The 16,296-nt window shown below is 40.2% G+C and overlaps 2 protein-coding genes and 2 non-coding genes across 5 annotated transcripts in view; 3 read left to right on the forward strand and 1 right to left on the reverse strand.

Annotated features, from left to right (window-relative positions):
- Nucleotides 1-716: 716 nt before the first annotated feature.
- Nucleotides 717-5,309, forward strand: polh (polymerase (DNA directed), eta). 2 transcript variants are annotated; one of them, XM_061039901.1, is made up of 11 exons: nt 717-1,208; nt 1,535-1,669; nt 1,839-2,071; nt 2,189-2,367; nt 2,477-2,580; nt 2,711-2,830; nt 3,068-3,191; nt 3,391-3,456; nt 3,598-3,770; nt 3,862-3,941; nt 3,975-5,309. In XM_061039901.1, exons 1-11 carry the CDS (start codon nt 1,072-1,074, stop codon nt 4,796-4,798), a joined length of 2,175 nt encoding a protein of 724 aa, XP_060895884.1. In that variant the 5' UTR covers nt 717-1,071; the 3' UTR covers nt 4,799-5,309. The 2 variants fall into 2 exon arrangements, with proteins under 2 accessions (XP_060895884.1, XP_060895883.1); XM_061039900.1 differs by having other exon boundaries at nt 3,862-5,309.
- A 304-nt stretch (nt 5,310-5,613) lies between these two features.
- The window catches only part of gtpbp2a (GTP binding protein 2a), a 432,981-nt gene continuing 422,298 nt past the window's right edge, over nt 5,614-16,296 (reverse strand). Inside the window, exons 3-13 of the mRNA XM_061039904.1 lie at nt 14,403-14,429; nt 13,817-14,001; nt 13,560-13,668; nt 13,263-13,460; nt 12,758-12,932; nt 8,875-9,094; nt 8,620-8,755; nt 8,466-8,524; nt 8,182-8,353; nt 7,662-7,826; nt 5,614-7,526 (exon numbers count right to left, since the gene is read on the reverse strand). Of these exons, the coding sequence (XP_060895887.1) occupies nt 7,344-7,526; nt 7,662-7,826; nt 8,182-8,353; nt 8,466-8,524; nt 8,620-8,755; nt 8,875-9,094; nt 12,758-12,932; nt 13,263-13,460; nt 13,560-13,668; nt 13,817-14,001; nt 14,403-14,429 (1,629 nt within the window). The 3' untranslated portion in view covers nt 5,614-7,343. The remainder of the gene's footprint in view (nt 7,527-7,661; nt 7,827-8,181; nt 8,354-8,465; nt 8,525-8,619; nt 8,756-8,874; nt 9,095-12,757; nt 12,933-13,262; nt 13,461-13,559; nt 13,669-13,816; nt 14,002-14,402; nt 14,430-16,296) is intronic.
- trnal-cag (transfer RNA leucine (anticodon CAG)) lies at nt 10,544-10,626 on the forward strand. The gene has a single exon. It is a non-coding gene; the product is annotated as a tRNA-Leu (tRNA).
- On the forward strand, nt 11,213-11,295 carry trnal-cag (transfer RNA leucine (anticodon CAG)). Its single transcript has one exon. It is a non-coding gene; the product is annotated as a tRNA-Leu (tRNA).

The following is a 16,296-nucleotide window of genomic DNA, read 5'->3' on the forward strand; positions in this document are numbered from 1 at the left end:
AAACTACAATTCATTCATTCTACTGGCGACGCTTCACTGGAAATGGTATGTTTTTTTGTTCTCATATCTCCATCAAGTCACTTCAATAAACCTTCAACTCAACTTTAATAACGGCTGGAAAATCATTGTTTGCATCTGCGTAAGACTTCACCCCTACCTGTGTATTAATGGCAATAATTGGAGCAAAGGAAAAAAATTGGAAAATTGCCATTACAGGCCCTTCAGTATAACAAAACTACCAAAAAAAAACAAAAAACGCTCATACCATTTTCAGAAGAGCGGGTTTACATTTCAAAACCGGAAACAGTTAATATAATGCACATTTAGTTTTTTTACTAAGTAATGGAGACTTTTTAGGTTTAATATAAAATGTGCTCATTATTGCTTCAATTTGGGATGGATCGTGTCTTTCCTAACCCCAAAAAACTTTCCCCCTTTCCCCCCCTTATGGGCAGCCTTGCTTGGAAGGAATGTTTTTTTACAATTGATAATCCTGCCCAAAGGGCAAATACATACTCTAATTTATTAATTTCTTACCTACTGTTCTCCAGCATGTTGACAAATATAAAGCTTGCTGATGTAAATGTTAGACAGCCGCATTCATTTCTATCTTCATTTTTTACTTAGCCAGTAGATGGCGATGTTTTCCCGCCAAACTCATCGCGTTTGACGTTTTGCATATAGGACAAACATGACAGCATTACAAAGAATAGTGAAGTCAAATATCGAGTTTTGACCTCTTATTCACCAGCCTGGAGTTAAAACGTCACGTTTACAGTCCATAAGCTGGTCAGTTACTGATTACTTTTTGATGTCTGGGCTCCTGTAGTTATAAAGTCCTCACCATGATGGCCGCCTTTATGGTCCACGTCGACTACTGATGACGTATTTATGTAACTTTTGACAACTGCGCGAAATACAAAGCGACAGGAATAGAAGCACATTCGGTGTCCGGGTAAACGGATACATTTTTACAGTCTATGGGATAAACTAGCCGGGGTGATAACACCTACGTCACACACCGACCTGTTTGTGTGTTTAATTCTCGCTGATTTGGTCTCCTCTTGTGTAATGGAGCACGGAAAGGAGCGGGTGGTGGCGTTAGTGGACATGGACTGCTTCTACGTTCAGGTGGAGCAGAGGATCAACCCAGCCCTGAGGAATACTCCCTGTGTGGTGGCCCAGTACAAGACCTGGAAAGGAGGCAGGTGAGTTTCTGACACAGAGAAGTCATTTTTTTGTGATCAATGCATCTGACAAGACTGCCACACAAAGAAGGATCTGGATCACATCACTCAGTAAATCCCAAAGTCTCTTCATGTCAGAAGGTGTCTTCTTTTACTCAGTGCTGTTATCCAGCCAGACTGTGTATGCTCAGTTGCATTGATCATTTAAATATCTGTCTCTGTGTTGGCAACTTTCCCGCCTTTATTTCCTCAATGTAATCACCCATTCCACTTGATTGAAAAAGTTTTAATGGCTTGTAAACACAACTCTTAAATGTGGTTCTGAACTTAATATCATCATCTGGTAGTATCATAGCTGTGAGTTACGAGGCCAGGGCCCATGGTGTCACTAGAAACATGTGGGTGGACGACGCAAAGAAACTGTGCCCAGATCTCCAAGTGGCACGAGTGCGTGAGTCCCATGGCAAAGCAGACCTGACCCAGTAAGTCCTTGTGATTGACCATATAACTCCTATGTTAATTCAACGTTTCTATGCCTTAAAACTGTTTTATTCTACAAATGGATTGTAGACTAAAACAGTAACTGCACATTTTTCACCCTTCCAACTTCTGTGAGCAGTTGTGAAGAAAACAACCTTCTCACTCGTGTAGTTACAGAGAGGCTAGTGTGGAGGTGATCGAGGTGATGTCTCGCTTCGCTGTGATTGAGAGGGCCAGCATCGATGAGGCCTACGTGGATCTGACTGCTACCGTACAGCAGCGGCTGAAAACAATGACTGACAAACAAATTGATCCTCAGCTGCTGAAGGCAACCTACGTTCAGGGGTACCCACAAAGCCTACCAGAACAGGAAGCGTCTGCAGAAGATGCTGCCTGCGATAAAGGTAGGCCAACAGTCTGTATTTATTTTGTTCATACTGGATACAGGAGGCTGTTGTTAAAAGTGACAACTAACAAAGCCACAATACTCAGGTACAGTTTGAACCTTTTTTTTGTTTTAGAGGAGCAAAGGTCTAGAGGTCTCCTGCAGTGGCTGGCATCCTCACCTGTCTCCCTGCTTGGAGCGCAGAGCTCTGCAGATCTGCAGCTAACTGTGGGTGCACTCGTTGTGGAGGAAATGAGGGCTGCCGTGGAGAAAGTTACGGGCTTCAGATGTTCAGCCGGGATATCGCACAATAAGGTAAGAACACCTCTCTCTTTTGTCTCATTCAAACAGTTAGGAGGGAGCAATACTTTAAAGCAATGTGTTTCTGTTAAAGTCATAGTTGAATGTGTACTTTTCCCCCCAGGTATTGGCCAAATTAGCATGTGGTCTGAACAAACCAAACCGGCAAACTGTTATACCTTTGGACTCTGTCACAGAACTTTTCAACTCTCTACCAATCGGCAAGATGTGAGTAAAAAGCACTACTCCACCGTTAAGAAATATCTCTTCAGAAATAACACTCATACTGATATAAAAACAAATGTAGACCAATAATACACTGCACTCTTTCATTGTTTTTTTTTTCTCTGCTGTTTAGACGCAACCTGGGGGGTAAACTGGGAGCCTCCATTACAGAGACTCTGGAAGTAAAGAACATGGGAGATCTTACTGGCTTCTCTCAGGCCCAACTGGGACAACACTTTGGAGAAAAGACAGGGTAAGACAGGCCAGATACACGATGACACAATCGCTATTTTAATGTTAATTTACAAAAAAAAAGTCAGTACACTGCTTCTTGAGTTTGTCATAACATATATGGTAACAAAAGCGTATGATACAAACACACAAGAGGGAAAAGTGTTTACCTTAAACCTTAGAGGACTCGTGAAAAAATATGACCTCCAACCTTTTTTACCTGTACTCGATAATCAACCACAAAAACGTTTCTCTGCAGTCAGTGGCTGTACGATTTGTGCCGGGGGATTGACTTTGAAGCGGTGAAACCGAGACAGCTTCCTAAGTCCATCGGCTGCAGTAAAAACTTCCCTGGGAAGACATCGCTGGCTACAAAGGAGCAGGTACCTAAACATCACTCTTTTCCTCTTCGTTTACATCAAGGTATAAAGTTAAGGTCCAATCTCTTTAAGTCTCATTGACTGAAACCTTGAGAGAGGTTGGTTAGTCCATGCCATTAGACACATGTTGAATAGTTTTTAACACATGTGAAGTATAATTTCATAAAGTCTTGATGTCAGCTGATAATAATAAATTGTGTAGGTACAGTACTGGCTACGTCAACTGGCGCTTGAGCTGGAGGAGCGGCTGACTAAGGACAAAGATGTGGTGAGAAAAATAACCTGTGTGTGGTTGTGTTATCTATTCATGGCAGTAAAACCTACTTCCTCATACTTGCTTGGTTCCCAGGCAAATTTTTATAGACTGAATATAGCCGTGTTTCCTGTCATTTGTTTAACCACTGCACAGAATGGTCGTGTGGCTAAGTTGTTGACGGTTGGTGTGCGTCAGCTTGGTGATAAGAGGCCGAGCAGCTTCTCTCGATGTTGTGCTTTAGTGCGCTACGAAGCCACCAAATTATCCGCTGACAGCTTTGCTATTATCAAGAGTCTCAACACAGCAGGGAACCACCAGGCAGCATGGTAATAAGACTATCATGCTACAGTAAGATGTTTAGAATGATCGGTAGGAGAGATCTGGTGTGATTTATTACCCTTTTCCTTGTTTCCCCAGGACTCCACCCCTCACCCTGCTCCATCTTTCTGCAAGCAAATTCAGCGATGCTCCATCAGCAGGGGGCATTGCAGGCTTTCTCTCCAGCGATGTCACAGCAACCCAGAGTCTTTTCTCCAACACTCAGTCCTCCACCCAGACACCATCTCAACAGAAAAACGACCCCGCATGCAAAAAACCCAGCTCCATCCAGTCCTTCTTTCAGAAGGCAAAGGAGAATCAAAGACAGAGGGTTACCATAGATCTCGAAGAGGAGGATGAAGATAAGGACTTCAGGATTACCCAACCACCTTCTCATAAAACCTCTGCTACTGATACTCAGCTGGAGACCAATACCAGATGCCCTGTCCCTTCTCTTACCCTCCACTCTAACTCTAAAAATGGATCACCAAGCCCTAATTCTGGCATTTCCTCTTTCTTCCAGAAGAAAGGTCTTGAAAGAAGCGTACAGACTTCAGCTTTAACATGTAATACGCCTGTTAATAAGGAAGACACTGAAGATATTGATGCTGTTGATTCAGAACAACATGGACAACATCCCACTGTGTTTGCATCCCATCAGTCCCCGTTTGAAAATGTTAAAGATGAAGAGGACATTGATCAAGAATTAATTAACCATCCTCCCAATGTGGCCACAGAAGACCTGTTAACCTGTGAACGCTGTGGCAAAGAGGTGCTGGTCTGGGAAATGCCTGAACACCATGACTATCATTTTGCCCTGGACCTGCAGAATTCCCTTTCCTCATCCTCAGGACCGACAACCAACTCTTCCTCTTCCAGTGTCTCTGAAACTCCTCTCAGAGTTGGAGCAGCAGGCACAGCTCAGTCCTCCCGGGGAAAGACAAAGAGCAGAGGCCAGTCAGGACCACAACCAAAGCGACAGAAGTCCCAAGGTGGAAGTACGGGAACTCTGGATTCATTTTTCAAAAGGAACTGAATTTGTGTTGCAGCACTGCAATTTTTAAAAACAAAATACAATGAACATTTTTAAAGATGCATATATATCATTAACAGTTTTTATGTTTGGTTTTGTGCATTTGCTCAGAGAATGGAACGCCATAATGACAGGGATGTGCAGCATAGAACTAGTTTTAAATAATCAATGTTATTGTCCCTTGTACTTAAAGACATGTTGATGTACTGAGAGAAAGTTTATGCTTTTAGAGATATTTTTGACACCAGGGTTTATGATGGATCCTTTTCATATTGGTTGCAATTCCTACTTTCCTACTTGCCAGCAGATGGCAGTAATAAGTAGAATAAAGAGCTGGAACTTCATTTGAATTGCATCAAGTCTTGCTGTGTAATTGAGTTACAGAAAATATTTGACTTTGAAAGACGATAACCATTTATTTTTTAATACTGATTACAAGCTGTAAGAGAACAATTGCACAGTTAAAAGCTTAAATGTCCTTTTTTCCCTACTACAATAAACCCATTGCTCAGAATGAGTCAATTATTCTTGCCTCATCTTACGCCAGCTTGGAAAAACCTTTTAAAGCTTATTTTTGAGAAGCGATTCCTGACTATGTTACATGTGAGGCTATGTTACGTTAGGGTTAACCCTAACCCTAAAAACCCATTTAAAGTAATTTTAATACTCATTGTCCTCCAAGTGCCCGTGCTTTTGTAGCGTTCCACAGAACGATGCGCCCCTCACCAAACCTAACCCTAAACACTGGCTGTATGATGACATCAATGAAAACTTCTAGCAAGTTTTGTTTCACCTGAAGGACAACAAATTACACCTGCTAAAGAGACAAAGTTTTATTCATGTTCACCAAGACAGACAAATTGGATCTGTACATAAATATTGCATTTCACCCAAACAATTAACATATTACATATTCTATTAAAAGGCAAAAATATCTGAAAGGTGATTTCAAAACAGTGAACAAGAGTTGATGTAATAAAGAAGGCTGTCAGTGAAAACTGTTAAAATGAATAGTAAAATCTGCAACTAGAAATCTATAAAATATTCTTAGGTGTATTAAAACAAACACCTGATAAAGACTTCATAAAGAATAGAAAATGATTTGGTTGAATTGCATTCTTAGTTTTTCTCTCTTTGATTTAACACACAAACTGTGCATATCAACGTGGGTGCAACAAAACAGGGCACACATTGCTGTTGTCTTTTCTATCACTTGTGTCAGTGGGACATCAACTTCTATAAATCACACCAACATGCTATAATAAGACAGACAATGAGGCCAAAACCAGCCTCAAACAGACAGTAGCATCTCATATCAACAAAATGTTTTACAGAGTAGCACCAACATAATTAAGGTTGTAAAACTTTGGGTTGTAATGGAAAGCTACATAAAAAGTAGTTCCACTAGGCACTGTGTTAAACCCCTTCAAAGTTAGTGACATCAGTAACATAAGTGAGGAGATGACATCAAGCTCCTCCGACAAAATTGCTGGGAAACACTGTTGCTGAATGTCGCTTTGGGAGGAACACCCAGTTCAAATAGAAACCTCCATAGGAGGAGTCATGTGAGAGAGGAATGCTGTCTATCACCATTATCTAGATGGACCTGAGTAACTAAAGCACTTGAAAGATAGATAGCAATTTCACTACACTATCGTGAGGCATCATTTGTGACTAAAGAACATAATTCTCACAAACTTTATTACATAAAACCAGTTAAAATGTGATATATCTTGGCAGGTTGAGTCTAGCTTTGCATACTTTGTAATGCTCTCCTTTACATTTTCCAAAGTGCCCTATCAGCATAATAGCTTAAACATGATCTGGCTTAAATTCAACTAACAAACTGTCTGAGAACCACAACAGTATCTCATTACTTTTACTGTTTTTCCATGTTCTCCATTAGTTGTTTTCAGAGAGTTGGTTTAATATAAGACAACTGAGCTCAGGCACTGTGTTGGTAACAAGTTGTTGCGTCACTATGAAAGTAGTGATGTTTTTGATACATGTTACACTCTCATGTTCAAGTATGTCATACCTGCAACTGTTGTAAACGATTTCCTGCCAAAGGTATATCAATACTGGCTTTTATGTTTAGTGCAAGTCTGTGTGTGCATCCATTTTTAAACGTGTTAGGAGTGCATTCAGGTGTAAGTAGCACTTGAACATACTTACTAATGCATGCATTGCAACTATGTGTTTTTGACAGTTGATGGATAACTTTAGTAGATGTTGCTTTGTGAATATGATGAGTAGGGGGCTAAGAGGTTTACTCTTACCAGTACCATTTAAAGCAACACTTTAAAATCCAAAGCCAGAAAACAGACTTGAGTAACAGCGGTTTATAAAATGCCTAAGAGTAAAAAAAAAAAAAAAGGGGGACAATGGTGGCAACAAGGCTTTGGAAAAGGGTAGTAAAACAACAAAATCCTCTTAGAGGGTTTTACTGTGCAGGGATGAGGGTGTTCTTTGGAGAAAACAAGAGGTTAAGTAAAGCACCTCATTTATTGGAGGGATGGTGTTTTCTGTTGTGGTTCTTTGACAAATTTCAGGTTTCCTCGTCCTCGCTTTGTGATGGTAGGTACTGGGCGATTGGTTGCAACTTGGTGACATGGCCGATACCTTTGGTCACACCCTGTCTAAAGAGCACCTTCGCTCCTACCTTCAGATATTCTGGGTGTTTGATGAACTTGAAGAGAACCACTGCTTTCTCCCCAGTTCTCAGCTCCTCCTGCAGTACATAAATATATCATAAGACAAAAGGAAAGAGTGTGAGGCCACGCATTGGAATAAGAAGAAACCCAGGATTTAAAAGTGGAGAATAACTTTCAGATAGAGAATGTGTTAGCTAAGTAGATTTACTAACCTTGCCATACACAGCTTCCACAGTGGCAGTCTGTCTCACATTGCCTATGTGCACAGTAACCTGAAAGCCCTTGTGGAAGGTCTTGGCATGAAAGAGCAACACAATCTCAGCCTCAAACATCCAGCAGATTGTAGGATCCATCTCCGGACTCACCATCACCATGCCCTGTGAGTGAAAAATCCAAAGACATTGACATAGATTAGAATTCACTGTGGCTTAAAAACTGTAAATAAGACTTGTAAACATCTACTTAAAACATTGAATAAGAATTGCAAGTGTTTTATTGAAGCCATTCACAGAATCTCTATAAAATAACCAACAAAGAATAATACAACATGTGTACTAGTTAGTTTCTCTCACATTTACTGGTGTTTTCTAAGGTTTCCTATGAAAAAATTTGAGTTTCTGTACGTCATAAGTACTTCTATCCTCCTCAAAATCAAGAATGACAGACTCAAGCTAAATACTGAGGCAAACAATTAAGAGACAATGATAAGAGTTTCACATATTAGTGTCTGACCTTGCGTAGTAGCGACCGGTCAAAGTTGCCTAGGGCGAGTGTGGCAGCCTGGCCAGCTCTGAGCACCCTGCATCCAGAGCGGTTTCTTTGGATGCTTCCGACGGTTAACTTGTGGAACTGGCCGGAGTCTGTGGGCCCAACCACCAGATCATCTCCCTCACGGCAAATCCCACTGCACAATCAAAGAGCATAGTGGATATGAGAGAGTGTACACCAAACCAAAAATGAATTAAGTTCAATAGAAGAGGAGGAGTTAGTTGAAGTGAGGATTTAATCACACTGACCTGTACAGGGTACCTCCCACCACTGTCCCCACCTCTGGGACTGTGTAGATCTCATCCACCTGTAATGATTCACACTACCTTCAAGCACTTCAAAATCAACAAATGTTAGGTGTATACTACTGCATCTAAAAAAGTGTTCCAGCACATTACCGACCTGAAACTCAGTTAGCTGTTGCATTAGCTCCTCCTGCTCCTTGCTGTTGCTGAGAGGAGGGATGATGTTGAAGAAGACCTTGAGCAAGTCTAGACTCTCTCCAGACACACTGGACAAGGTGAAGATGGGTGTGATGCTGCAGGGAGGGCAAAATCACACGCAATCAGGAAACATATTTATAAAAAGGGTCTCTTAAGTCAAATGCAGATTTTTTTATATTGTATGTGTTCATATGTATATTCAGTTGTCTCGTACCTTGGTGACTGGGCGAACTGCTGTGCCGCCGTGACAGCATCATCTGTGCTGCTTACGACCATGGGCACCTTGTTGCAGCCCGGCTGCTTCAGGACGCGCTCCAACTGCCGCACCGTGCGCTCCACTGTGGCCCGAGTGCAGAGGTCCACCTTACTTATCACAATGAAGATGGGAACCTTCAGGGCCATGGCAAGACCAAGATGCTCTCGGGTGGTACCAGCTGTCAAAAAGGAAGGAAAATAAGAAGATATTAAGTTGATACAATTTGCTCTGCTGCACCAAATAAATATCACTAAATTCTCAAACAAATAAATTAAGGTATTGCTCTTTTACATTATATAAACAGAAACCCAGTGTCTACACATGCCCCTTTGCACACACAAGGAACTCCATATCCGTGAGCAGAAGGGTTGTTACGACAAAAGATAACACTGATAATCTGGAGGCAGATAATTTTAGTTGAAAGGTCAAAAGACCATCTCCACTAACTGATAAATCCAGATAGATTTGACCATGACGTGAGTCTGTTGTGTCATCGAAGGAAGAAGAAAAGATAGCAGTAGAAGGAACGTTCAACCATAATATGTGAAGTTTATTATGTCTGGTTCAGATATAGGTCACAAAGGCGTTTAAGGGTACTGACCCATAACACATTTACAGACAGACATAGACTGAGAATAGCCTGACCTCTCATCAGCTGAGCTGTGGTTTGTTTTGCTGTTAAATTTAGGGCACCTAAGGTAAAGGGGCATGTGGTGCAAGAACTTCGTCCTGTTCAATAGGTAATGGACGTAGTAGAGTTGCTAAATATCTATTAAAAGAATCCCATACAAATGCCAGAAAAATAAACTGCCCTTTTGCCTTGTAACAGATACTTTTTCAGATGACTCCTATGCCTTGCACAGATCCATTACTCTCTGTTTTATAATTTAAACTGTGGTTCTTGGGTTGCAGACACTGTGTCCTCTTTCTGTCGGTTGCATCGCTAGAGACGGTCCTCATTCTTGACCCCATTTTCCCCAGCCAACCCTATTTTAGACCAGGCACCCACACAGACAAGGCAACAGCGCACTACATATAGATATAGATATCCAACCATAAATAATTATAAATTAAAGAATATGAATAACATTAAAAGGGGTTTACAGTGAAGGTTAAGCTGTATACTCTGATTCCAAGAGAGATCTGTCTAGACATTTGGAGCCTAGACAGATGACATCTGTTCTGAGATTGAACGAGGGAGGTTCCTTGGTCTGTTTTCTTTCTCATGTCATTTCACAGACAAATGTTTGTCATAATTTTTACATCAGTGCTGAACCAAATCTTTCAAATACGTCTTCTACAGTAGTTGCTATAGCTTTTTGTAATAGGTACCATTAACATTTTGAACAGCCATTCAACATAAGGAGCTAAATATGGTGAGAATAATCTGATAATGCCAATAGCCTGTTAGCTAGAGTGCCTAAAAGCATCTCCAAGTCTCAGCTTTCATCTGCATGTCTCCTAGCTATTAGTATTAATAAAATATAACTAATGATTGCTTTACTAATGAAGGCATTAAAGGCCTTTGCTCACAAAAGCACAGACTCTACAAAGGTCACAGAGTGTGTCTTTTATGTGGCCCATGTGCCCCCTGACTTCTAGCAGACCCAACCCCTACAAGAGACATGTCAGGATGGCCGAGCGGTCTAAGGCGCTGCGTTCAGGTCGCAGTCTCCTCTGGAGGCGTGGGTTCGAATCCCACTTCTGACAACACCCTTTTCCAGCTCGGTAGTAAACTAACATTGCTGATGAATAAAATCAAACAAGCCATAACGATGTTCTCTGCTTGTGGTTTCTCTCTGCCTTGTTTAATAATGTTTAAAAAAAAAAGGTTAAGGTAATGAATGATTTGAAAATGAATTTTTGCCTTTTACAACAAAAGAAAAGTCTAAAAACAATCAACAAAAAAAAATAACAGGCAAAACTGAGTTTTAAAGCTACTTCCAAATGATTTAACTTTTATAATCTTATTGACAAAACCAATGAAAACAGGCAGCCATATATCAGGAGCACATGAACATAACTCATCTAATAACACGAGCAGTCTGAGCTGGAGTGCTTAATACCATCTACAAGGCTCCTAGCTATTTGTAAAAACATAAAATTACCAAGGATTGCTTCATAACCTCATGTTAAGAAATACTTTTGCTTCTGAAAGCACAGACGCTCTATACAGAAGGTCACAGAGTGTTCTTATCTGCCTGCACCCACATGCTGGGCATGTCACAGCAGCCCCTCCCCCTCCCTTTCTCTTCCTCCTTCCTCTTGTAGATGACTCAACCCCCCCTTGAAATATGTCAGGATGGCCGAGCGGTCTAAGGCGCTGCGTTCAGGTCGCAGTCTCCCCTGGAGGCGTGGGTTCGAATCCCACTTCTGACAGCACATTTTTACTGGTCAGAAGCTTACAACTGAATGGAGTTGTGTCCTACACTCAGTGGTAAAGAAGAACAGAAATAAAAGACTAAATACACCGTTTGTTTTCAGCAAAGGAAAGGACTGCCTAGCCTGTCCCACCATTTTGAACAGCTCAGATTACAAGTATATCCAAACTGGACCTGAATAGTTCACGTCCTGCTCTCAGTCTCAGTTGCGGTTATCATAAAAGCTATGAGTGAAAGCACATTAGGCATTTCAGAATCAGTCAATAGGACAAGTTGTTCATATATAATGACTCGTAAGCGAGAAAGCCCATTGAAGAAGAGGAAACATTTCTTCCTCTTTCGTTTTCTACGAGTTCTAAGCAAATGGTATGTCAAGATAAAAAACAACATTTAAAGTAATGGTAGGAGTTCTGTCTTTTCCTGATGTGAACATATTTAGAGGAAAGATCATTCTTGACTTTTCTGGCATCCCTCTTTTTTCTTTGTCTCTAACCTCCAGGGTTTGCAGAACAAACATGAAGTGCAGCACGGCACAAAAACACATGAACTGTGTGAGAGATTCAAATAGCTTATTTTAGACCAGATTGGCTAATGCGCAAAAAACGAGTGAGGGCTGTAATCTCTGTCTGCTTTTTCATGTTACCGATTTTACAAGAACAATAGCAGTGACGGCATTGTAGGTAGGTAGCCTTTGAAGGTCTATAAATTATGATCAGCATTTTTTCATCTTAGGTTCATTTGGCTTTTCAGATGTAGCACAGAAAGAATAGTCTGAGCTGTTACCTGCCACAACAACTTGTCTGTTTGTAATCCGCAGAGAAGGAAACAACATTTTTGGATGTACGTAGCGACTCATACTTTTGCTGGAATTTTGTTCAAAAAAACATCTGCTTTAGTAAAAATATAGGTATTTAAACACAAAATGACAACCCTTACAATTAAGCAAAAAGCTGCAAATATTGGGCGCATAACTTCTTTCTTTGTTTCTGCAGGGTTGATAATGTTGACATACACAGTTTCTCACTGAGTCATTTTCAGTTCTATGGTTTTTAAAGTCAGCTAAGGATCAAGCAAGGAGCTAACTCCAGAGGGTCACAGGACTTTGACATGAATGGATGGTATTAGAGATATTTTTGGACTAGTAGTGGCAGGTGGAGGCAAGCGGTGGGAACGGTGGTTTGTTACTTAAGGTCAGATATCACATGTTTGCTAACCCACAGCTGCCCACTACAGTGTGGAGGTGTGGTGTACACAAACATAGAATGTATGTCAGACTGGTCCTGCTAGTGTCTATTACACCCCAACGTAGCTTATCTGCACAGAAAATTGACTGAATGAAGCGCAAACAGAGAAATACGAGTACACTTCAGTAAAGCCGATGTGTTAGAAGAGTTCAAATGTTGCTAAAATATTACCGTAATTAAAGTATAAGACGCTTTATTAAATGAACTGATACTCACCAATGCCAGTATTTGCGCTGACGACCAGCATAGCGAAATCTGGACAATAGCTGGTGAGGCCAAAGATGGTGGTCTTCAGGTACTTGTGGTGACCCGCCAGATCAATGAATGTGATCATTTTAGAGGCACTCTCACAAATCTCCTCTGCTGTTCGAGACTCACTGTAATTCACAACCTAGAAGACATAAAAAACAGACATACATATTCCTGAGTACTTATCTTGAAGGTGTGGGTCAGGTTAGAACAGCTACTTACATATCTTGCAGATTTTTTTATTGTGTATTGCATAGCTACATAATTATTACATTGTGTTAAACTTTCTTTCCGTGGTGTATGACTTTAAAAAAAAAAAACCTGTTTTATCTGATCTGTTTGAACCTCTGGAAGAAGAAACCCTGTGATTACCATTACATAACACATATCACATGTGCTAATACTTGTGACAAAGAATGTGTGAGTATATGAAAAGGGCACACAGAGTTTATTCTCGTGCGTCTTTACTCACCTCTCCTTTACTATTGAAGCCAAGGATCTCAAAGCTGATGCTCGAAGTGCGTCCCGATTGAATCTCGTGAAGATGTCTGAAGAGGTTGAGCCTCGCTCTGCCCCGGCCATTGTCAAGCTCCCCCTGTGTTAACACACCTAACAGAGTGGACTTGCCAGAGTCCACGTTACCCAGCACAGCTACACGTAGGTCCAAGAACTAAACAAGAAAAAGAATGAACTTAACTTTAACAGAATAAAAGAACAAATCAACAGCTTAAGAACAAAACTAAATACAACGCGCCTTAGCCTTACTAACCTGCTGGTCATCTGGCACCTTACGAATGAGAACCTCGGCAATCTTACGAGGAACATCAGAGTCATAGTCTACCTCTCGCTGTCTTAAAACGGTGATATCAGCTCCAACTCTGTCAGTAAAAAAGGTAAACAATGTGTTCAAGTAAGTTATTTTCATGTTTGTTTGTGATTCCAAAATGACTTACTGATGTCATATTAATCAATTGGAATTGGCTCTGAGGTTAAATAAAAGGCAAGTTTTACAATGTCTTGACTTACTTCTCTGCCAGTTTATGGAGGGTCTTCAGTGATGCCCTCATATCTTCCTCTGATAGTCCCACCAGCATGCCATTGTCCTCAACCCCTATTTGATAGACAGCTTCACCTCGACCCTCCTGCAGACGCCATTTCATCTGTGTTGCTAGGTGCTCAAAGCGGTATTGTGTGGGACTCACCAGCTTCAGCTAGACAGGGGAGGAAAGAAATCAGAAATTTGTGCTGAACTTTAACCTAAATTGTGGAAAATTAAATGTCAAACCCAGTCACTGCTTAATATAATAGGGCTAATCCAATTAAAATGGTACCTTAGTCTATACTGATGTAGTGGAGACAGCTGTCCTGATACTATAAATGATCTTGCTAATCTCCTTTGGTGTTGGTTTTCCATTGCAGACCCTTTGAGATTGCCCTCATACATTCTGACAAAGGACCTACATATTTCTGACAGCTTGTAGTAACCACGACTGACCTTTATGTGTAACTTTCACTCTAATGAACAGGCTGATCTCATCACTTGCTCCTCATAAATAAACAGACGTATATTTTGCACACCACACCATATTTGCATGACAGCTGATTTGCTTACCTTGTACTCTATATTTCCCTCTTCAGCCTGAGAGACAGAGGAGAAAAACAAAGGGAGACAGACAGAGACAGAACAGGAACAACAGCTGTCAGAGTGAAGAGAAGTGAGACAAAGGGCTATTGATTTTTTTAAAAGACACAAATAAAAGCAATCCAACTGAATGAGCAGACAGAGTACTATTGTGAATAGGTAGTCTCTGAAAGCTACACAAACGCATTAAGTGCTTAGCTAGCCTTGACACAAAGCTACTTAACACATACAAAGTGTTACATAACATATACCGGTACATATAATTTAATGAATTTAAGTCTCTTAAAGTGTAGAAAATATTCTAAATGTGTACTTGAAGCATTGATCACTGTAGGACTGTGTAGTAATTGACAAACTGGGGACCAGCTGAAGCATCAACTGTGTAGGGAATATGTTGAGACTTGCCCAAGCAAGAGTTTTGACCATGATGGTTTGGTGGATGCTGCTAATATATTAACCAAATGCTACAATAACGGAGACAACAATACTTTAAAAACCCCCAATATATTTCAGAGCCCAAACTGCTTTAACTTATCTCCAGGTTTAGATGGAGTAGCGTGAGATAAACACAAGTCTTTTCCCCATACTGCCCTACAAAGGCAAAAGGCAGTAACTTCCAATTTTTTCAAAAATGAGTTTTTGTCATTTTTGGAACATTTTTGGAGCACAACAGATGTGCTTTATTATGTGGACAGATATCTTGAGTCAATTGTGTTTTTTTTTTTTTTTTTTTTGAGAAAATAGTAGGTTGTATTTGCCTTAACTTCCAAAAGCCCTCGAGAAACTGAGGCAGAGTCCAGTAACTTCACTCATAAGGGTCTTTGCCTTTGTACTGCAGCATTCCTGAATGCTCAAACTGAGTTATGGTCTTCTGCCTTTGTTTTACTGCGGATCAAAGTGGAGTTACTGTTTTACTGCAGTGGAGTTAAGGTGTTATGTGTTTGTTTTAATATCTGTCATCAAGCACTTCTGACACACACAGCAGCTTGACTAAAGTGTAGCAAAGAAATAGTGTTGGTTGTGTTATTTTAACAAGTGAAATACAGTATCAAATGGAAGTTAATGCCTTTTGCCTTGGCATGACCCCGTTATTATTGTACAGGTAATGCAAAGGCAGAGTACCTTAACTTCCAAATAAGGGTCAAAGGTCATGTTCGAGCTAAAGATTTTTTTATGAACATTAATAACCTCATTAAAAAGACGAAGAATTGCCACATTTCCAATATTCTGCCTGCAACTCATTTGGCTGGACAACAAAAAGACTTCAAAAGAAGTAATTTTTCTCAGTTCTACACGAGTTAATTATCCCTGCACTCATGTTCACTTCATTTGGCTGTCTACTCTGTTTTTGCACATTTACATTTAATCTTTCATATTTAATTTACAACCATCTACGACTCTGTTTTTGCACATTTACATTTAATCTTTCGTATTTAATTTACAACCATCTACGACTCTGTTTTTGCACATTTACATTTAATCTTTCATATTTAATTTACAACCATCTACGACTCTGTTTTTGCACATTTACATTTAATCTTTCATATTTAATTTACAACCATCTACGACTCTGTTTTTGCACATTTACATTTAATCTTTCATATTTAATTTACAACCATCTACGACTCTGTTTTTGCACATTTACATTCAATCTTCCATATTTAATCTTCCTATTTAAGACTAGTAATGCTTAGTTAAATCCTGGTTGTATATATATTCACATTCTTATTTTTGATATCTTTTAGTACTTGTAGTTAATATTATATTGTGTTTAGATTTGCTAACATTGTGTTTTTTACTCATATTGTGTGTTTGGATAACCTGCTGCTGTAACGCCACAATTTCCCAGTTTGGGATCAATAAA

The sequence above is a fragment of the Labrus mixtus genome, chromosome 6 (genome assembly GCF_963584025.1).
Source record: "Labrus mixtus chromosome 6, fLabMix1.1, whole genome shotgun sequence".
Taxonomy (NCBI): Eukaryota; Metazoa; Chordata; class Actinopteri; order Labriformes; family Labridae; genus Labrus; species Labrus mixtus.

What these genes read in the sequence shown, in the direction of transcription:
- polh (XM_061039900.1), top strand. Translation starts at nt 1,072, where the DNA reads ATGGAGCACGGAAAGGAGCGGGTGGTGGCGTTAGTGGACATGGACTGC. An exon ending in TCTCTACCAATCGGCAAGAT is followed by an intron (nt 2,581 to 2,710) that starts GTGAGTAAAAAG and finishes TCTGCTGTTTAG; the next exon opens with ACGCAACCTGGGGGGTAAAC. An exon ending in TGACTAAGGACAAAGATGTG is followed by an intron (nt 3,457 to 3,597) that starts GTGAGAAAAATA and finishes ACCACTGCACAG; the next exon opens with AATGGTCGTGTGGCTAAGTT.